Raw genomic sequence first — 23,201 nt, forward strand, 5'->3', positions numbered from 1 at the left:
GCTGTTCTATTGTGCTTGCTGGTGCAGCAGATTCAGTAGATAGTGGGGAATATTTTAACCCTATTAGTATTTGGATGTTTAGCTACAGTGCTCTTAGATCTGTCTAAAAACACATTGAAAGGATACTGGAGGGTGAAGAGACAAGAAAAAGGAAAACGAGACAGAGAAAAACAACAAAAAGAGAAAAAAAGACAAAAATTTGAAAAATTAAAAATTTGTAATTATGGTTCTTTTTTTTAAAAAAATCACAAAATAGAAAACCACACGGTGCGCTTGCACAGCGCGCGAAAAATCTAGTTCACTGTAGCCATGTGGAACCTTGTCCTGAAGGCCCGAGGCTTCTTCTGCCTGGATGGGAGGAGCAGAGCGAAAATTAACAAGAAAGAAGGTGGAGCTAAGAGCCAGAGGAAAACTAGGCCTTTTTCTTTAAAAAAAAAAAAAAAGGGAAAAAAGAAAAATTTCCAAAAAAAAAAAAAAAAAAGGGAAGACAGAAGCAGGGAGAGACAGGAACTGAGAGACAGAGAGAGAAGGCTGGGGGTTCAGAGGGCGGCTCCCTACCGCTAGCTCGTTTGTTGGAGGCTGAATTATTAGTAGAAAATCTTCATTCCCTTAAAAATCTAGTTCACTGTAGCCATGTGGAACCTTGTCCTGAAGGCCCGTGGCTTCTTCTCGACAACAGTATATTCTTGATAAACAGCCATTGCATGTTGTAGATTTTAATTCTCATCTTTTTTAAAAAAAAAAATTGCTAGAGAGCATGTATATCTGCCAGAGAGACCGGGAAAAGGAAAAAACACGTCCTAGTGTGGTGTGGTCACACTGCAGCCTCTTCTTCATTTTTCCAACCTATCAGGATTCTGGGCATTATGCATATGCACCTGCCATGTTTTTCAAGCTGCCAGGGTCAGGACAGACTGCAGTTGGCCATATGGAATCTGGTTCCCTTAACCACCAGGCTATGAGGCTGGTCTTATCTTTTTTTGTTGTTTTTGTTTAGTTTTTGTTAATAATGGTACATGCGCTCTCCAGAGAGAAAGAGATAGGAAAAGTGATAAACCACTCCCTGGGGGAATGGGCATGTCACCATCCCTTTTCCATTCTCCTTTCGGGATTTTGGGCATGCATGCACATATGCCTGCTGTGTTTTTCAAGCTGCTGGGTCCAGTACTTGAATCTGGAGTTGGCCATGTGGCACCCAATGTCTTACCTACCGTTCCACTCTGCCACCTACTGGCTCTCTGTTGGAATTGTGAGCACTCACACACGTGCCTGGCTTGTATTCTTTTTTCATTTTCTTTTTTTTTTTCCCCTCAAGTTTCTAGAGCTTGAGTTTGAATGGAATCAGCCATGTGGATCCAGCTCCCTTAACCACTAGGCTACAGGGCTGGCCCTTAAATTAAAAAATTGTAAAGAACTATTTCAAACTCGGGAACCAGCAGTTAGTGTAATGGCTATGTTGCTGGACTCCCACGTAGTTGACCCTGGTTCGTGTCCTGGACCCGGTGGCTTAAAACTCACGCTGGGCGCGTGTGCATGCGTGCCCAAGATCCCGAGAGGAGAATGGAGGAGAAGGGATTGCGGCGTGGCCCTCTCCCCTGGGGGGTGATTTCTCACTTTCTGTCTCTATGTCTCTCTCTGTCTGGCGAGCGCACACGCCCTATAGCGAAAATCTCTCTCTCAAAAAAAGAGAACTATTTCAAACTTAGACTGTATCTAACAAATATATTAATTATGAAACATTATAATACAGACACTTGATCACTAAGCCAATGGAGCTGTCTCTGCTTTTTTCTTTATTTCCCTAATCGTGCTGGCTAGAACTCTCAGTACTATAATACATCGAGCAGGAGTGGTACAAGAACACGTCCTTGCCTTGTGCCCATCAGGAAAGCCTTGTCTTTTACCATTGAGTACGACATTAGCTGAAGGTTTTTTAGATCCTCTTTATTAAGAGGGTACGTTCTCCTCTGTGTGAGTTTCCTAGGGCTGCCACAACAAAGTACCATAAATTGGTGGCTTAAAGCCCAGTTCAGAAGACTAGCATTCTGAAATCAAGGTGTTGGCAGAGTTGGTTCATTCTGAGGGTTCTGAGGGAGTCTCTGTTCCATATTTCTCTCCTCCCTGGTAGTTGCCAAGAAACCTTGGAGTTCTTGGCTTGTATATGCTTCACTCTAATCTTGGTCTCTATCTTCACATGGCATTCTGCCCAGGTCCATGTCCAAATTTCTGTCATCTTACATGGGTATCAGTCGCTGGGTTAGTCACCCTACTGTAGTATGACCTCATTTTTAAGTTGATTACTTCTATATGTGGTCACAGTCATGGGTACTGGGAGTCATTAGGACCTATGTGGGGGGGGGGCGGACATAATTCAACCAGTAACACCCTATTCCAAGTTAGCTGAGAGTTTTTATCATGAATCAGCATTGAATTCCATCAAATGCTTCTTCTGTGTCAGTCAATAGAATTATATAATTTTATTTATTTGGTTGATATGACAGATTACATTAATTTTTGAGGACCAAGCTAGCCTGCACACCTATAATAAAATCCTACTTGGATGTGGTGTATACTTCTTTTTGTACGTTACTCTATTTGGTTTACTAATATATTTGTTGAGAACTTTTGTTTTTCAGTTCATGAGAAATATTGATTTGTAGTTCTCTTATTGTAGTACCGTAATAGTTTAATTATGATATCAAAGTAACACTGGTCTTATAGGATAAATTAAGTGTTTTCTCCTCTTCTGTTTGCTGGAAGATATTATATAAAATTGATGCTCTTTAAATGCTTCATGGAATTAAACCACTTAAACCACTGGACCTGAATGTTTCTTTTCTTGGGAGGTTTAAGGAATTTTTTCGAGACGATCTCATTACGTTGCAGTCTTTCTGCTTCAACCTCCAGAGTAGTTGGGACTGTTGATAGGCACAGGCTACCATGGCTAGGATTCAGGAGTTTTTTAGTTCCAAGTCTTACTTCTTATTTAATAGTTACAAAACTATGTGGATTATCTGTTTCATCGTCTTTGAGTTTTGGTATTAATAGTTCGTCGTCTCTGGTTGGTCCTTCTGAGTTGCCGAATTAATGAGTACAAAGTTGTTTGTATTGTTCCCTCACTTTCCTTTTTTTAAAAAAAGAATTGTTTTATTTAATTTTATTTATTTTCATTTGATCAGAGAGGGTCAGAATGAGAGAGAGAAAGAGAGAGAGAAGAAGAAAGCAAGCCACCAGGTCCAGGACTCAAACTTGGTTGGCTGTGTGGGAGTCCCACGCTCTTAACCACCACGGCACCTGCTGGCCTCACCTCAGTGTCCTTTTAATGGTACAGATTCTGTAATGGCTAATGACTTCTCTATTTCGTTCCTGATAATAGTTATTTGTATTTTCTCTCCTGTTTCATCCATCTTTATAGAGATTTACTAATTTCATTGATTAAAAAAATCAAACCAGAGTTCTGTTTCATTGATTTTTCTTTATTTTTTGGTCATTTTTACCATTTTTATAAGTAAGGGTGTGGTCTTTCTTGGTGTATGTGAATGTTCCATTCATGCTTAAAGAGAGTGGTTATTGTGCTTTCTTCTGGTTTGGGGTAGCATGTTCTGTAAGTGTCAGATCAGTGGTAAATAGTGTTACTCAGGTCTTTGATTTCTTTTCTGATATCTTTGTCTACTTGTATCGATTCCTGAGATGAATGTTTAAGTCTTTCATCATAATTGCATATCTGTTATTCCTTTTAGTTCTTTTAGGTTTTCTTTTAAAAAAAAATACTGTTTTATCTATGAGTGAGAGAGAGAGGCAGAGAGAGCTAGACAATACCCACAACAGTTTCCTGGTGCTGTGATTCCCTTCCCACCACTGCAACCAGCCCTGGATCTTGAGCATGCAGTGCCTGGCATACTCAGGGAGGTCTTCAGACATGAGCCTGAAACCTTCCCACATGGTGCAACTTCACAGAGCATTGCAGTTTACTGGTGCAGTACCACCTAGCCCCAAGTATTTCCAGTTTTTGCCTCATATATTTGTTTGTGGGGCAAATGCAATTCTGTTATTAGTACATAATGAGGCTCTTTAGCCCTGGTAATAGTCTTTGTTGTGAAGTCTATGTTGACTGTTTTTTCTTTTGAGATTTTTTTGCCTTAGGGTGCGTGCACTTGGTGGAGGGTTGGGAAGGTGAGGGGGGTGGGAGTGGAGAGAGACAGAGACAGTGAGAGGGAAAGTGAGAAATCACCCCCGAGGGGGGGGGGCAGATAGCCACACCCCAATCCCTTCTCCTCCATTCTCCTCTTGGGATCTTTGGCATGTACACAGTACACATGCCTGGTGTATGTTTCAAGTCACAAGGTCTGGGACTTGAACACGATTGCCCTGTGTGAGTCCAGAGACATAACCGCCATGCCATCCCCAAATTGACTGATCTTTTTTAAAATTATTTTTATTTGTTGTTGTTGTTATTTATTTTTTAATTTGACCAGAGAGAGTGAGAGAGAAAGTGAGAAAGCAATCCGTCAGGTTCAGGAACTGCAGTCAGCCATGTGTGAGTCCAGTACCTTAACCACCATACCACCTTGTCAGACCCTTGACTTAGATATTAGTAGGACCATTAAAAAAAAAAAACCAGAGGACACATGTGGTGACCAGAGAGCAGCAGAGAGAAGGAGAGGGAGAAAGCACGCCAGTGAGGCATGGTCCTGTCACTGTCCCTTCTCCTCCACTAGTCCATCTTATCAGGGTTTGGGTATACCCACACATGCCAAAGTGTTTTTCAAACCACCAGAATCGGTATTTGAATTGTGGTTGACCATGTGGGATCCAGCTCCCTTAACCACTGTGCCAAGGGGCCAGCCCAATAGAGTCACTTTTGATTAGTGTTGACATGATATGTATTTTTTCCATTCATTTAACTTATGTATATTTTTAGTATACTTATGGTGGGTTTTTTGAGGATAATATTTAGTTCTTTCTTTTTTTTTTTTAAGAGATTTTTGCTATAGGGCACATGTGCTCGCCAGAAAGACAGAGAGAGACAGAAAGCGAGAAATCACCCCCCAGGGGGGATGGCCACGCTGCAATCCCTTCTCCATTCTCCTCTTGGGATCTTGGACATGCATGCACATGTGCCTAGCGTCAGTTTAAGCCAACAGGTCTGGGACTCGAACCACAGTTGACTACATGGGACTCCAGCGACAGCCATTATGCCAACTTCTGGCCCCAGCATTTAGTTCTTAAAATGTCCAATTTGGGGCTGTCTGGTGGCATGGTGGTTAAAAGAGCTGGAACTCACACAGCCAACTGTAAGGTTTGAATCCCAGACCCTGCTGCTTGAAAAACACACTGGATGTGTGTGTATGTGCCCAAAATTGTAGAAGGAGAAATGGAAGAGAAAGGGTTGCAGTGTGACCATATCCCACAGGCCGGGGTGGGTAGGGGGAGGGTGCTTTCTCACTTTACTTCTCTCTGTCGCAAGTGATACATATCTAACAAATTAAAAATGAAAAAAGTCTGATCTTGGGAACTAGCAGTTAGCGTAATGGCTATGTCGCTGGACTCACACGTAGTCGACTGCGGTTCGTGTCCCGGACCTGGTGGCTTAAAACTCACGCCGAGCATGTGTGCGTGCGTGCCCAAGATCCCGAGAGGAGCATGGAGGAGAAGGGATTGCTGCGTGGCCATCTCCCCTGGTGGGTGATTTCTCGCTTTCTGTCTCTCTGTCTTTGTCTGTCTGTCTGGCGAGCGCACGCGCCCTATAGTGAAAAACCTCTCAAAAAAAAAAAGTTTTTTAAAAAAAGTCTGATCTTACTATTGGCATTTTAAAGATCTATTCTTCCATTTTATTGCTTATTTTCTCATTTTCTTTCTTTTTGTTTGTTTGTTTCACTGTCCCCTCTCTATTGCCTTTTGAATCGACTGTTTTGTAATACGCTATTTTATTTTATTTACTGGCTTTTGAGTATATCTTTGCTTGTTTTAATAGTTGCTCTAGAGTTTGTAATATACACCTTAAACCTTTCAGAGGCTTCTTGGAGTTGATATTTTACTACCTCAAATAAAATACAGATGCTCAATAACCCTTACGTCCTCTGTGTTGCAGTTGTCATATATATTGCATCTCATATACAGAAAAATCCCATCAGACACTGTTAATTTTGCTTTCCATAGTCAGAGAGTTAAAGACTCTGTTCATCTAGATGCTTACTATTTGTTTTGTTCTTCCTTTATCCCTTAAGTTCCAGATGTTCCTCTGATAGTGTTTTCTTTCAATCTGGAGAACTTCTTTTTAATATTTCTTTTAGAGCAGGTCTGTTTGTGATTAATTTTCTTAACTTTCCTTTATCTGAGCTTGTCTTTTTTTGCTTGCTTGCTTGCTTTACATTTGTTTTGAAGGATATTTTTGCTGGATATAAAACTCTGTTAACAGTTCTTTTATTTAAAAATGCTGTACTCCTGCCTTATGGCCTCTCTTTCTAATTAGAAATCCATGATTTTTTGTCCTTGCCCTCCTGTAAGTAGGTAATTATTTTCTCTGACTTTTTTCAAGATAATTTTATTATGTTTTGTTTTCAGGAGATTTATTTTATTTTTAAAAAGTTTATTGTTTCATCCATGAGAGAGAGGCACCAGGTGTGGAGGTGGGTGCAGGAGACAGCACCCAAAACTGCATTTTGACACCCCAATTTATGTCCCACTTTCAGTCAGCCTCAGACAATGGGCACATGCATGTCCAACATACTCAGGGAAATCTCTGGACTTCAACAGGTAACCTTCAACCTTCCCATGTGGGATTGCTTCACCGAGCCATACCTTTTACGGGCGCACCATCCTCTGGTCCCTCAGCAGATTAATTTACGTGCCTAAGTATGAATTTCTCTGTGTTCAATCTGTTCAGGATAAACTGAGCTTTTTGAATCTGTAACTTTATGTCGTTTCCCATTTTGACAAGTTTTCAGTCATTTTTCCTCAAATATTTTTTCTTTCTAAGAGGTTTTTGCTATAGGGTGCATGTTCTCACTGGAGAGACAGAGACAGAAAGTAAGAAATCACCCCCTAGGGGGATGGCCACACCACGATCCCTTCTCAATTCTCCTCTCATGATCTTAGACACGCATGCATACACATTCAGTGTGTTTTAAGTCACCAGGTCTGGGACTCGAACTGCAGTTGACTAGGTGGGAGTCCAGTGGCATAATCATTTCGCCATCTGCTGGTCCCTTTCCTCCTTATTGCCAAAGAGCATGGGGACTTCTCAGAGAAGGAGAGAGAGAGAGAGAGAATCTAGTGGGTCATGGTCACACTATAGTACTTTTTACTCCATTTCTTCATCCCATCAATATTTTGGGCGTGCACACACATGTACCTGGAGTGTTTTTCAGGCCACCATACCTGGGACACAAATGCTGTGGGCCATGGCTTCCTACCCACAGGTTTAACTGCTGCACTAAGGGGCTGACCTGCAAATATTTTTTTCTTCACCACGTTCCTTTTTTTCTGGGAGTTCACTGACACGATTACCTTCTAGTATTTTATCAGTGTTCCTTGAATCTCTAATAATTTTTTTCCAATCTTTCTCTGTCTGTATTTCAGATTACAAAATTATCATTGTTCTATTATCACATTTCCTCTTTTTTTCTGTCATATCCATTCACTTAATGAATTTATCCACTGAGTTTTTTTTTCTGTTATTGTATCTTTCAGTTCTCATTATATTCTTGTTTAATAGTTTCTCTGGTGAAAATCTGTCTTTATATCAATTTCAAGTTCATTTATCTTAACTTTGTGGAGTTTAGTTATAATAAATACTTTGTAGGTTTTGTCTGATAATTCTGACATCTGGATAATCTCAGAATTGGCAAGTGTTGGGGAACCAGCAATTAGCATAGTGGGTATGTCGCTGGACTCCCACGTAGTCGACTCCCACGTAGTCGATCGCGGTTCGTGTCCCGGACCCGGTGGCTTAAAACTCACGCCAGGCGTGTGTGCGTGCGTGCCCAAGATCCTGAGAGGAGAAGGGATTGCGGCGTGACCCTCCCCTCTGGGGGGTGATTTCTCACTTTCTGTCTCTATGTCTCTGTCTGTCTGTCTGGCGAGTGCACGTGACCTATAGCAAAAACCTCTCAAAAAGAAAAAAAAAAAGAATTGGCAAGTGTTGATTGTCTTTTTCTTTGAAAGTTCCTCATGTTTTCCTGCATCCTTCTATATCAAAAAATTTAATATTATATTCTTGACATCTTGAATATTATGTTTGGGGCTGTTTTTCTGGTTAAAAAAAAACACTTTTGTAGTTGATCATTGCTGTTTTTAAAGTAGGCAATCAGCCCATCTGATCTCATACTACATGTGCTTTCTCACCTCTTATAGGTGTTGATTTATTTATTAGTGGAATTTTCAAAGCCCCTGCTGTTTCAGATGCACGTGCCACGCAGGGTTAGTCTAAGACTTGAGCAGTGGTTCAGTTCTCAAACCTCTTGCTGTGTTAGTTGGTAATGTCTCAAGTATGCATAGTTCAGGATAAACCCCAGCCTTGTGTAGGCATTAGGGGGTTTCTTTCTCCAGTCCTCTTCTCTCTGGAATTCCTGTCCCCACCCCCATCCCTCTCTTGCCCACAGGGCCCTTTCATTCCCCCCTCCTTTTTGGTCTTCAGGGCTTCTCTTAGAGGTTTCCTATCCCCAGTTAGGACCTGCCATTTATCCTCAGTGGTGAGAGGAAAACCAAAGTTAGAGGGAACAGTCCTCATGAAGGCCTTTATTATTAACCAGCTGTATGTTTCAGAGGTCTTCTAAAGCACTTGCAAAGTTCTGTAATTTGCTTAGAAGGACTCGTGGAACTCCCTGAAAGTCATTATACTCCTGGTTATGGGAGGAATATAGGAAAAGGACACTGATTAGGGTCAGCCAAGAGAAAAGATACGAAGGGCTGAGTCAAGGAAAATAAAGACTGAATACAGAGTTCCCAGCGGTCTTCCACCCGTGGACTCAGGACAGTGCTGCTTCATAAGCATCGGAGTGTGACAGAATGTGCAGAGTATTGCCAGCCAGCAGAGCTCTTCGAGCCTGGCTTCCTCATGTAGGCATGATTGATTACCCGTGTGGCTGACCTTGGGCTCCAGGCTCCAGCTCCTCCAGAGGTCAAATGACCCAAGGCCCTTCCCTAAATCACTTTGTTGGGTGGTTCAAAGCCTGACTAAATCACATTGTTACTGTCTGGATTATCCAAGGCTCGTTGAGGGGCTAGTGATTACTTGCTGGAAGCCAAGGACAAAAGCCAAACCTCTCTCTGTGTTAAGGTAAAATTCTTTACTACTTACCTCATGAATCAGGTTTTGATTTTTCTCTTCAGTATGACAGCACTCCCCCCAGTAATACCATAGAACTTGGTGGAGAGACAGAGACAGGGAGAGGGAAAGTACAAAATCACCCCTCAGGAGGGATGGCCACACTGCAATTCCTGGTGCCTGGTGCGAATTTTAAGCTGCCAGGTCCGGGACTCTGTCCATGTTCGTCCATGTAGGAATCCAGCGCCTTAACCACTACGCCACCTGCTGTCCCCAGTATGACAGTGTTCTAAATTTCTGGTGCTTTAGTTTGCTTTTTAAAAATTGAGTCATGGGACCAGCATATGGCATAATGGTTACATTGCTGGACTCCTCTGGTTTGAGTCCTGGACCTGGCAGCTTAAAACTCATGTGCGAGCATGCTGAAAATCCCCAGAGACGGGATTGGGGTTTGGCCATCCCCCTAAGGGGTGATTTCTTGCTTTCTTTCTCTCTGTCTCTCTTGTCTCACTGGCGAGCACACATGCCCTATAGCAAAAATATCTTTAAAAAAAATTGAGTAATAATTCAAAAGCCATGAAAGTCACCATTTAAAAATGTTAGTGGAAAAACAAAACAAAAATAAAAAGAATGAAAGTTAGTGGATTTTAGTATACTCAAAGCATTTTCAACCCTCCCCACCAAAAATCCCCATACTCATTACCTATCGCCCCCCGCCCCCCAGCCCTTTCTTCTCCCACATGTCTCCTTTCTGTTTCCATGAGTTTGCCTGTTTTGGATATTTCATACAAACAGAAACATATCATTTTGTGCTGAGCTTCTTTCACTTAATATAATTATTTGAAGATTTATTCATGTTATGGCATTTATCAGTACTTAATTCCTTCATTTGCCAAATAATGTTCCTTTGTATGCATATGGCACTTTTTTTTTTTTGAGAGGTTTTCGCTATAGAGCGCGTGCGCTCACCAGACAGACAGAGAGAGACATAGAGACAGAAAGCGAGAAATCACCTCCCAGGGGGGATGGTCACGCTGCAATCCCTTCTCCTCCATTCTCCTCTCGGGATCTTGGGCACGCACGCACACGCGCCCGGTGTGAGTTTTAAGCCACCGGGTCCGGGACACAAACCGCGGTCGACTACGTGGGAGTCCAGCGACATAGCCATTACGCTAACTGCTGGTTCCCCATATGGCACATTTTAAAAATCCATTCACCCACCGATGGGCATTTGGGCTGTTATGCTTGGGTGTAGTGAATAATGCTGCCGGAAGCATTAACATACAGGTTTTTTTGGGACCAGCAGTTAGCGTAATGGCTATGTCACTGGACTCCCATGTAGTCGACTGCAGTTCGAGTCCCGGACCCAGTGGCTTAAACTCACGCCGGGCACGTGTGCGTGTGTGCGCAAGATCCCGAGAGGAGAATGGAGGAGAAGGGATTGCGGCGTGGCCATCCCCTCTGGGGGGTGATTTCTCGCTTTCTATCTCTCTGTCTCTCTCTGTCTGTCTGGCGAGCGCACGCGCCCTATAGCAAAAAAAAAAAAAAAAACATACAGGTTTTTTTTAATGAAAAATTGCTTTTTGTATTTCTATGCAGTTTTTAGTTACAGTATGTGTTACCGGTAGGAAGAGGGAGGGAGGGACTGACTGCCATTGGCTTGCTGTGCCTTTATTACCAGTGGCAGAAGTTCAGATCAGTGTGTGTGTGTGTGTGTGTGTGTGTGTGTGTGTGTGTGTGTGTGAGTGTTTTGCCACTTACAGGGGGAGTGGAGAACAAGCACCCCCCTGTGAGGGATGGTCACACCGCAGGCCCATCTCCAGATCTCATGCTTATCAGGGTTTTGGACACATGCACGTGAGCCCAGCATGTTTCTCAAGCTGCTGGGCCCAGGACTTGAACTACACATTTGACCATGTGAGATCTGGCTCTTTTTTTTTTTTTTTTAAGAGATTTTTGCTATAGGGCATGTGTACTCACCAGTGAGACAAGAGAGAAACAGCGAGAAATCACCCAGGGGAGTGAGGGGGGGATGGCCATGGGCAGTCTCTTCTCTGTTCTCTTGGGACTTGGGGCATGCACGCACATGTGCAGGGCACAGAGTTTCAAGGCCCCAGGTGGGTCTGTGACTCCCAACTGGGCTGGACCATGTGGAAGTCCAGTGCCTTAACTGCTACTCCACCTGCTGGCCCCAGGATCTGGCTCCGCTAACCACTGTGCCACAGAGACAGCCTGTGGAATTCATAGCAACTTTAATAATTACGCCATAAACTTTAAGTCAGAGTCATTGACTTTTCTTGGGTTAGAATAAAATTCTGGAGTTTGGAGTAGCCTTTGTTTACTAGTCATTTTAAAAGCACAGTAAGAGAGATTATCTCAGTCTGTTATAGGCCATTTAACACAAGTGTTTTATGACTAGGAGTTTTGAACCCAGGGTGCACTACTTCCATAATTAGTGCTTGATTCTTTTGCCCATAAAAAGGTGGCTGCAAAGAGAACACAGCAAACCAGTGTGAGCGCATCACCTGGGTAACTGTTAAGCCTGTGAGTAGTCGGTCTCACAGGGAAATAGTACCTACTTTGGACATTTGCATCTGACAACGACAAGATCATAAGCAGTTTGAGTTTGGTTTATGTTTTAGATAAAGTATTATGGGCTGCTTTATGAAGAATAGATTGAAGCTGTCAGGAGTTGAAGGGATCAGGGAAACTAATAGGGAGGCTCTTGTAGTGGATGAGGCAGGATGCAGCAGTGGTTTGGATTAAGGGGAAGGTAAATAGAGCTAGAAAGATGGGAGATATGTTTCAGATAGCGGGGACAGGACTTCCAGATGAATTGGAGTGGGCGGTGAGAGGAAGGAAGACGTAAAAAAATGAGTCAGAGCCTTCCTGATTAATTTATTGCCATTAACTGTAGAGAAGAATTGAGGGATAAACTGGTACTATGAGGACATTGATTAATTAAGCCTTCCTTAAGGGTATATTGCAGGCTCCTACTTCCCCCTGAAAAGGTTTTAAAATCTCATGAGGGGACCAGCAGTTAGTGTAATGGCTGTGTCGCTGGACTCCTACGTAGTCAACCGTGGTTCGAGTCCCGGACCCAGTGGCTTAAACTCATGCCAGGTGCGTGTGCGTGTGTGCCCAAGATCCAGAGAGGAGAATGGAGGAGAAGGGATTGCAGCGTGGCCATCCCCCCTGGGGGATGATTGATTTCTCGCTTTCTGTGTCTCTGTCTGGCGAGCACATGTGCCCTATAGCAAAAAAAACCTCTCCCCCCCCAAAAAAAAAAGTCTCATGAGGGACAAGGAGGTATTCAAGTATAGGGATCTGGTTTTATTATAAATGTCAAGATAGTTATTGTAAAGGAGCAGCTGGGACCAGCATGTAGCATAATAGCTGTGTCGCTGGACTCCCATGTAGTAGACCGTGGTTCAAGTCCTGGACCCAAGTGGCTTAAACTCACGTGGGGCACGTGTGCGTGCATGCCCAAGATCTTGAGAGGAGAATGGAGGAGAGGGGGTTGTGGTATGGCCATCCCCCCCCTCCAAGGTGATTTCTTGCTTTCTGTCTCTCTATTTCTCTCTGTCGTTCTGGCAAACACATGTGCTCTATAGCAAAAACCTCTCCAAAAAAAAAAGAAAAGAAAAGAAAAGAAAAGAAGCAGCGAGAGGCCGGCAGGTGGCATGGTATATATATTTTTAATTTTATTATTTATTTATTTATTTGGAGAGGTTTTCGCTATAGGGTGCGTGCGCTCACCAGACAGAGAGAGACATAGAGACAGAAAGCGAGAAATCACCCCCCCCAGGGGGGATGGTCACGCCGCAATCCCTTCTCCTGCATTCTCCTCCGGGATCTTGGGCACGCACGCACACGCACCCCGCTGAGTTCTAAGCCACTGGGTCTGGGACGCGAACCGCGGTCGACTATGTGGGAGACTAGCGACATAGCCATTATGCTAACTGCTGGTTCCCAATATATATATATATTAAAAAGGAGCAACAATCTGGTTGTGTAGAGTAGGCATCTATTTTCAAAGGTTAATATCTAATACTTGTTTTGGACATCAATTAATAAATAGTTTCTGGTGTGTTACAGATTCCAAAAATGCATCTTTTTCCTTTTGTGGTACTGTATTTGCTCATTTGTTGCAAATTTGGGTTTATAATATAGGTACTAAAGACACTTCAACATATAAAATTTTTACTTCTGGAAGCTTCAAAACAGAAACAAAACTATGTGCATCCTCCAGCATAAATTGTAAATAGTCCTCCCACTTCAGGCTGGTTTGAAGTAAACTGCAATTATTTTCTCTCTTGAACATCCCAGTATGTATCTAGCAGAGTACGAACTCCAGAGACTATCCATGTGCAATTTGAATAATCTGGTTTTAAAAAGAAGAAAGGACAACTAAAGTACACACATTAAGTATACATAGTATTGACAGCACACACTGACAAGCATGTAAAACCAGTGCATGGGTGTTCTTTGAAGCCATTCATGCTGATTCTTCACTGTCATCACTCACTGCTACAGACTGAGCACCTTTGAGCCATACATCTGAAATGCTTCTAAATTGGAAACTTTCTGAGAGCTGGCATGATGCCCCATGTCAGCAGTGGCATGTGATTTCATGTATGATTACAGTCAAAGTGCTGCAGTTCCAAAGTCTTCAAAATTTCCTCAGGCGCTGTGGAGGTGTGTATGGAACATAAGTGGCTTTCGTGTTTAGACTTGGATTTTTCCCCAAGATACCTCATGATGTATTTGGCTGTTGGAAAAGTCATCACATTTTTCCTAAACTTTTCTATGCAAAAACATGTCATGACTTTTCCATTGACCCAGCATATGCAAATAACTGTGTGTGTGTGTGGGGGGGTGTGCACGCACGTGCGCGTGTGTAACAACATTGAAATCTCAAACATTTTCAGTCCCAAGCATTTCAGTTAAGAGGTACTCAGCCTGGGGCCAGTACGTAGTGTGGTGGTTAAGGTGCTGGACTCCCACATGGCCAACTGCAGTTTGAGTCCTGGACCTGGAGGCTTGTTTTCTCACTTTTCTTTTTTTCTCTTTGATGAGTGCATGTGCCCTATAGCAAAATTTTAAAAATAATAATAATTAATAAAATTAAGTAAATAATAATTATTTAAAAAAATAAACAAGTACTCAACCTGTACTAGCTTTAGGCTGGATGTAGATCAGGTTTTCCTCTCAGCTGACCGCATTGTCGTACTGTTGAGGCTTTGCTTTTACAGCGTTCAGTGTAGAAAGGCGTCAACCCTGCCTTCTATAGTAGCCATTGCCTTTACTGCCTTTGCTTCCCATCCCCTGTAGTTTTCCTAACCTGCTTTGCTCATCCTAAGAGCTGTATTATTTTGATTTTTCTCGTATCAGCTAATACAGAGAGAGAATTTTTAGGAAAGAGTATTAATTTTCTGTTCTCTGATTAGTTTTCCTTGTCCTTCCATTCATGGGTAGAAGAGAAAAAGGAAACTCGGAAGATTCTTTGCTCATGAATTTATCATCTACAAATTGAGCCTTTTTCTGATTTAGACCATTAAAGAGTGTGATCCCAAGGATTCAAAATATATAATTAGCAATTTTGGTGAGGTACAAATTTGAATCTTTCACACTGAGATTGGTATGGGTGAATTATGTAACTAATGAATGAATGTGGCCAGTGGTCTAGGTTCTAAATTAATTATTACTGATCATCTCTGAAAGAAGTCAAAGAATGTCTAAAGCATTCTCTCTTCATGGAAAACGATCTGGAAAGGAGAGCTCAGTGTTGGATGCCTAGCAGCACTGGCATATTTAGGGACAAGCAATGACTTGGGTGTGCATTCCTCCCCAGTGATGCTGATCCAGTTGTTTTACAGCACGTCGTCTTTGGTCAAAAGCACCCCATGGTGGACAATCTCTATCACGTTCCTCATCCTCCCTCTTTCTTCTTCTTCCTCTTCCTTTTCTAACCCTTTTCTGTATCTGTCACATTATTTTAGCCATAGGATATTACAGCTGGGGAAGTTACACCTTGTTTTATTATCGAAGAATTAATGCCCATGGAGATTGCACCTCCATCAAGGCCATGTAGCTGGTACAGTGAGGCTAGAAACACAGGCTACTGCTTCTGGTTTTTGTTCTCATTTTATCCTAGCGTTTTTACATTCATGGTTCCCCTACTCTTATTTAGTATATTTGCTCTATTATTTTCAAGTCAAACTTATATTGTGTGCTGATATATAACAATTTTAGGGTGGTTGTCGAATTACAGACTGCCTTCTGGAAGAAGTTGATATAAGAACTTCAGCCATTATAATAACTTAGCTTCTGAAATGGCCAGTACATTAAAAAAAAAATAGTATGAACGTTTAAATAGATCTTTATGAGTTGTTGTTTTGCTGAGCTCAAAATTGTTATACAGCAAGGAATTTTTCTTACATTTTAGTCTTCTATCCTGAGCAAAGTAGTAAGCTGCTTTATGGTTGAGTTTATAAAGTACTTTGGGAACCATCCAAATGTTCGATAAACATTTTTTTCTTTCTTTTTTTTTTTTTTTAAAGCTATATCCATTTGGTGGCTCCATGGCAGCAATTCCCAGTGCAGGGTGATCCTGCCTTTAAATGTAATTTCAAAACAGCTGTAATGGCAAATTAGTTTCTTTCTATTAGTTAAGTGATTATACACCAATCAGAACTGAATACACACACTATTAAGTTTATAATTATATTTGAGAATTTTACAGTCCACTTCATCTTCCTTCAGGACTCCTTGAATGCTCCCTGACTCATTTCTTCTTGAAGAGAGTGTTTTAGCAAATGTTTAAGCATGGTTATCTTGGTGGAGAGTATTTAAAGTCAGACCCAAAGGTGAATAAAATGGCTGAGAAGTTTTCAAGGTCTTCATTACCCGCGGTCGCCTAGGTGGGAGTCCAGCAACATAGCCATTACGCTAACTGCTGGTCCCCCAAATGTTCGATAAACATTTACCAAATTGAAATTTTACCTCTTTGAGGGAGTCCCAATCACATGACTAGATCTGACACATTTACTTATAAATGAAAATAAACTCTGTCACACAGTATTTAAGGTTATGTTTTAGCCTATATCATGCAAAAACTAATCACCTAATCCCTCCTCCCACCTTCCCCTATGCAAAAGTATAACAAGGAAAATAAAGTCAACATTCTCCACACTTTGCAGCAGAAATCCCTGTAGAGTGAATTGCCTTGAAGTGCTTTCATTATGAAGAACTTAGTTTAAGAATGAAGAACATGGTTTATGAGATTGATACCATGTTTCTTTAAGTTTGGTTGATGGTTTTGTGATTAAGCCTGTACCTTCTTTATCTACTGCAGTCTGCTTTAAAGCCTGCAAACCTGGTAGGAAAGTCAAAAAGGACTAATGGTGAGAAAATAGAAACAAAATTTGTGCAGTTTTGACAGAAAGTATTTTTATCCATTGCTATTTAGATTCACAAAGAGTTACATTCTAGATCAAAGGGAGACTAATAGCCTTATGGTCCATAGCTGATGGCTTCATGATGGCTCTTTGAAATTCAGTGCATGGGAAGAGTATTAAAGGATGGGAAGTAGACATTGTATCCACATTTCATTCTTAACTGCTCTACTAGTTTTACTCTGCCCCATCCTTAAGGTACTGTAACTGTTTCCTAAAGTGGTTTAGACTGTTTAGCTGAATGTGATGGACCCTTTTAGACAGTGATAACTTCGGCTAACTTGTAAATGTTAAAGAATAATTAATGTTTTATGTAGCAAAATAGGATGGTGGTGGTGATAATTTGAGGAATTGTGGATATTGCTGGGAGGAGAAGGGACAGTTTATTTTTTGGCCTTATTGTTGCTTTGTAAAGAAAAATTAAAAGCTTTTTTTTTTTCTTCTCCCTTTCATTTTCTTGGGGCGCGTTCCAACTACAGAAGGTAAGAAGTATTACTTTATTCTAAAGAAGTGTTATGCACTTTTAAAGCACTGTTTTCACAAGTTTGTTTGAACTTGCCTTTGAATGTATAATTTTTGTGATATAAAACTAGTCTCGAAAGTAAATAATAGTTTTAATCTGAAATAAATGCTTATTCATTAAATATACTTTTTTTTGTTCTTGTAGTTTGTAATCATTGTATGAGCATAATTCTGTATTTAGGTTTATCAAAATCATCATTTGACTTACTAGCATTGGAACACCTAGTATCCTGCAGATTAATAATGAAACTTAAGAGTTTGGAAATGTGTATGTTAATTTTTGCTTTATAGCTATACAATTGAAAATGTTTGTTTATATTCTGACCAATTGAGAGCAAAGTTTGGCAAATTCTCTAGAGGAATGTGCTTATTTGAAACCAAGCATGAACAGTTCAACTCATAGCCTGGGTCCTTTACTTCATTTTAACTGGCTTTTTGTGTCGATGGAGCATTTTAGATACAACTCTGTTATAGCAGCTCCCGTGCTATAGTTATGTATTACACATCCTCGACTTGCCCGTGAAACTTTAGCAGGAACCATATTCATGTATTTTTGTGTCCCTTGTACATGGTATGCTGGCTTACGGTTAGAGCTTAATTCCTTTTCATAGGCCAGCAGGTGGCATGGTGGCTAAGGCACTGGACTCGCACATGGCTGACTGCGGTTTGGGTCCTGGGTCTGGTGGCTTACTTTTTTGCTTTTCCCCTCTGTCTCTCTTTCTGTCTCTGGTCAAATTAGTAGTAGTAATAATAATAATAAATAAAAATAAGATGAATAATTCTTTTAAAAAATTCCTTTTTACTCCAGTTAAATTTGTACTCAACATTAAGTTCATATATAAGAATCTCCCATTTGCGCGTTAGGGGTGAAAGCTTAACTAACGTCTTATAAAGTTAAAATTATAATTAAAAACTTAAAACTTGGTAATGTTTTTGCATTGAGTTTGTCCAAAGTAGGGTATGTTTTTGTTTTGATTCTCTAGGTGCAAATAATGGAAATAAAATGTGAATGACTTAAGCAAAATGAGATTTATTTGAAGAATGCTGGGTATCTCACAAGCTCATAGGAAAGAAAGAGGCTTTCATATTAGAGAAATGAAGGCAGCTTAAGAGGTCAGGTAACTAGAATCAAAGGATTCTGCAATCGCTAGGGTGAATTACTCTTTGTGTACTCTGCTCAAGGGTAAAATTCAAGAAAGTGAACTTGGTTGGCCTAGTGCCTAGGGTTGGAGAGACATCTTCATGGACAGTCCTGCCAAGATTGTTTCCTGCAGGGTAGAGTATAGTTTTCTTTCCGTAGAAGAGGAATGGATATTGACTGGGCAGAAACTGGAGCTGTCCATACATTGATCACTATAGAATTTAGGCTACAACAACAACAACAAAGTCACAATTAGTTGTAAGAAATAACGCTCTGGGACCAACAGATGACATAATGGTTACATCACTGGACTCCCACGTAGTCGACTGTGGTTCAAGTCCTGGATCTGGCAGCTAAAACTCAAGCCCGGGCACATGTGTGTGCATGCTGAATATCCTGAGAGGCAAATGGAGGTAAAGGGATTGCGGTGTGGCCATTCCCCTCGGGGGTGAGGTGATTTCTTGCTTTTTGTCTTTCTGTCTCTTTTTCTCTCTCTGGCAAGTGCACACATCCTATAGCAAAAATCTCTCTGGAAAAAAAAAAAAAAGAAGTAACCTTTTATACAGATTCTCCCACTGGTAACATTGTGGCCATACTCTAGTATCGCAACCAGAATATTGCTTTTGATTGAGTCCACCTGATTTTTATTGTTACTGTTTACATGTGCGCACACATGGATGTATATAATATAGTTCTATGCAGATTTGTTTGTTTCTTCTTTGCTGTATAGTGTGTGCCTTACCACAGAGACAGAAGGAAAATGAGGAAGCACCCCCTAAGGGGCATGGCCACTGTGCCACTTGTTTTCCTCTGGCAGTTTTGCACACGCGTACACTCCCAGTATGTTTCTCAAGCCACCGCATCTAGAACCCAAATTGTGCAGTTGGCCATGTGAGATCCAGCCACCCTAAATGCCACGTACCACTGACTGGCCCCATGCAGTTTTAACATTTGTATAGATTTGTGTAGCGACTAGCACAATCAAGATACCAAACGATTTCAGCAGCTGTATTCCTTGTATTCCCCATTTAGAGCTCTGCTTTCTTAGTGCCCCTTTTCTCTCCCCAACCCCAATAATTAATTTGTCCTATCTCTCTGTTATTTTTATCATTTCAAGAATTTATATTAATGGAATTATTCAGTGTTTAGCCATTGGGGATTGCCATTTTTTCACTCAGTATAACTGGAGATTTTTCCAAATTGTACGTATCAGGAGTTAATAAATTTTTATTGCTGAGTGATATTTCATGACATGAATATGTTCAGTCATTGAAGGACATCTTGATTGTTTCCACTTTCTGGATATTACAAATAAAACTGCTGTGAACAGTTGGGTACATGTTTTTGAACAGATCATTTTTCATTATCCGGAGATGATATGTACAAAAGTGCAATTGCTAGATTGTATGGTAAGTATATATTTAGCTTTAAAGAAACTTCCAGGAGCCAGCTGGTGACATAGTAGTAAAGTACAGTATTCTGTGAGGCGTCTCACATGGGGAGATTTTCCTACGAAACTTCTGAGTATGTTCCATACATCGTTGCCCATAACCTGGGGCTTCCTGAGGCCTGTGGATGAGTCATAGCATCAAAACACGATGGGAGTGCTGTCTTTCTGTCTGTCTCTTTCTGTCTTTCTTTTTCTTGCTCATGGAAGAAATAAATAACATTTTAAAAAGACAAAAAGCAACAGAGAAGGAATGAAGGAGTTAGAAAACCATATATAGGACCAGTCCAGTAGGCTAGTGGTTAAGAGAGCTGGATCCCACATGGCCAACTGCAGTTTAAATCCCAGCCTCATGCAGCTTGAAAAACAGTGTCAAGTGTTTGTGCATTTGTGTCCCAGATCATGAGGATGGAGAAATAGAGAAGCTATTGGGGTATGACCATGCCCCATTGGGGGATGCTTTCTCCTCCTTCTGTGTCTTTTTTTCCTTCTCTTTGGCAATTGCATATACCATTTGGTAATTAAAAAAAAAAAAAAAAAGACCAGAAAACCTGTGCATATATGCCTAAGATCCCAAGAGGAGAATGGAAGAGAAGGGATAGCAGTGTGGCCATCCTTCCTGGGGGATGATTTCTAATTTTCTGTCTCTCTTTCTTTCTCTCTCTCTCTGGCGAGCGCATGTACCCTATAGTAAAAATCTCAAAACATATACACACTTCTTTTCATTAGCGGCCTGAGGTGATCTTTGAAAATAGTTCACTCTTCACTTGACCCAGAGAACCCCACAAAGTCATGCAAGTCAAGAGGTTCAAATCTTCAGGTTCACTTTAAGAACACTCGTGAAACTGCCCATGCCGTCAAGGGTATGCATATCTTGAAAAGCCATCAAGTATCTGAAGGATGTCACTTTACAGAAGCAGTGTGTGTGCCATTCCGTCGTTACAAAGTGGAGGTGGTAGATGTGCCCAGGCTAAACAGTGCGGCTGGACACAAGGTCGGTGGCCCGAAAAAAGTGCTGAATTTTTGCTGCACATGCTTAAAAATGCAGAGTAATGCTGAACCTAAGGGGTTAGATGTAGATTCTCTGGTCATTGAGCACATTCAGGTGAACAAGGCAACAAAGATGCGCCGTCGTATGTACAGAGCTCATGGACGGATTAACCCACACATGAGCTCCCCCTGCCGCAGAGATGATCCTCACTGAAAAGGAGCAAATTGTTCCTAAACCGGAAGAGGAAGTTGCACAGAAGAAAAAGATATCCCAGAAGAAACTGAAGAAACAAAAACTTATGGCATGGGAATAAAGTCAGCATAAGATAAATGTAGATAAAAGTAAAAGGGAACACACACACACACACACACACACACACACACACACACACAGAGAGAAAGAGAACAAAAGAGAAACTTCTAAATTATTTTCCAAACTGACTGTACTGTTTTGCATTTCTACCAGCAATATGAGCATTTCCTCTGAATTTGAAGTGAATTTCTTGCAAACTACGTATAGTTTAGGTTGTTTTTTAGTACTCACTCTGCTAGTCCTTGCCTTTTAACTTTTGTATTTATACTGTTTACATTTAAGGTAGTTATTGATAAGGGAGTTTAAGTTTGTTCTTTTATTATTTATTTTCTTTTCTTTCATTTCCTGTTCTTCTGTTTGTCTTTCCTTATCTTCCCTAAGGGTCATATTTTAGGAATCCATCTTGATTTACTTATAGTATATTTCTTTATATAGTTTTCTTAGTATTTACATATTTTTTAGTGTTTGCCCCTTAGTGTTTGTAATACATATTACTATGTATTCCATGTGATTTAGTCTCTTGGTATCATCATTTTACCATCTCAGGTGCAGGTAGAAACCTTACTTTCCTTTTTGTCTTGGGTATCAGATGGTGTTAGAGTTTTTGTTCCAGTCATGAAGTATGTTTTTAAATATTTGTTTATTTAATTCCATTTGTTATCATTATTTTTAATTTGACCAGAGAGAGACAGAGCAAGTGAGAAAGGGAAAGTGAGAAAGCAAGCTGCCAGTTCTGGGACTCAGGCTGTGGCCAGCCATGTGGGAATTCAGCACCTTTAACCACCACGCCACCTGTTGGCCCCCCAGTCATCAAATATTTGTAAAACTCATAGGAGGATAGTCTAGTATATGTTATTACGGCTCTTTCTGTTCTTTCTTCTTGAAGCTCCAGGATTTCTTCTATTATAATTTCCTTTATATTGAAGGGCTCCCTTTAGTCATTCTTTAAGAGTGGGTATGCTAGTAACAAATTCTTTTAGTTTACTTCGTCTAAAGCTGTCTTTACTTTTTCTTCCTTCCTTTTTTCTTTTCTTTTTGTGCACCTACTATGTGCTGTGACTAATTAGTACATAGTATTAAAAGAAACTTTATTATTATTTTTATTATTTATTTAGAGAGATTTTTTACTATAGGGCACATGTACTTGTCACAGAGACAGAGAAACAGAAAATGAGAAGTCACCTCCCCCTGAGGGGGGAGGTGGCTACACTGCAATCCCGTTTCCATTTTCTTCTCAGGATTTTGGGCACACATTTGCCCAGCATGAGTTTTACTTATTTATCTAAGAATTATTTTATTTAACTCTATCTATTTACTTATTTATTTTACTTTGACCAGAGAGGGACAGAGTGAGAGAGAGAGGAGAGAGAGAGCGCATGTGCATGTGCGCGCAAGTAGGAAAGCAAACTACCAAGTCAAGGACTTGAACCATGGTCAGCTATGTGGGAATCTAGCTCCCTTAACCATCACGCCATCTGGTGACCCCCAAGCATGAGTTTTAGGCCACCAGGTTTGGGACTTGAACCATAGTTGACTATGTGGTAGTCCAGGAACATAACCATTACACCATCCACTGGTCACAAAACTTTATTATTGTTAATTTTTTATAAAAGATGGCCAAACAAGTGAGAAGATGATGATTTAGTTTGCTCCTAGTAAGCAATATATTGTAATTAATACGCTTAATTAAAGACTGTATGCCATTAAGTATAGATGTTCAATTACCTTTAAGTTGTATTAGTTTTGAACTTTTATTGTTGAGCTCACAGGAGGTTTTGATGTTATAACAAACAACCCAAAGTCTCAGTGGCTTTTCATACATTTCATAAATCAGGTGCAGCCTTATACTCAGGCATATTTTTCTGTATGTTTCTCTCTGGTCCAAAATTAAAATAAATAAAATAAAATAATTCTTAAAAAAGGGGGGGGGGAATTCTGACATATGCTGTAGTGTGGTTGGAACTGAAGTTTTTTTGCTAAAATTAGTAAAATTAGACAAAAAGCACAAGTGTTGTGTGGTTTAATTTATACAAGGGGGCAGCAGGTGGCATGCTGGTTAAGGT

General features: G+C 40.7%; 1 protein-coding gene across 5 annotated transcripts in view; it reads left to right on the plus strand.

Annotated features, from left to right (window-relative positions):
* The window catches only part of ASXL2 (ASXL transcriptional regulator 2), a 145,011-nt gene that overhangs the window by 57,074 nt on the left and 64,736 nt on the right, over positions 1 to 23,201 (plus strand). For 3 of the 5 annotated variants that reach the window (XM_006162196.3, XM_014593120.2, XM_014593121.2), the window contains exon 3: positions 386 to 388. The exons of the other annotated variants lie outside the window; for them this stretch is intronic. In XM_006162196.3, the coding sequence (XP_006162258.1) occupies positions 386 to 388 (3 nt within the window). The remainder of the gene's footprint in view (positions 1 to 385; positions 389 to 23,201) is intronic. 5 annotated transcript variants of the gene reach the window in all.

This window comes from Tupaia chinensis, unplaced genomic scaffold (assembly GCF_000334495.1).
Source record: "Tupaia chinensis unplaced genomic scaffold, TupChi_1.0 Scaffold139757_1, whole genome shotgun sequence".
Lineage (NCBI taxonomy): Eukaryota > Metazoa > Chordata > Mammalia > Scandentia > Tupaiidae > Tupaia > Tupaia belangeri.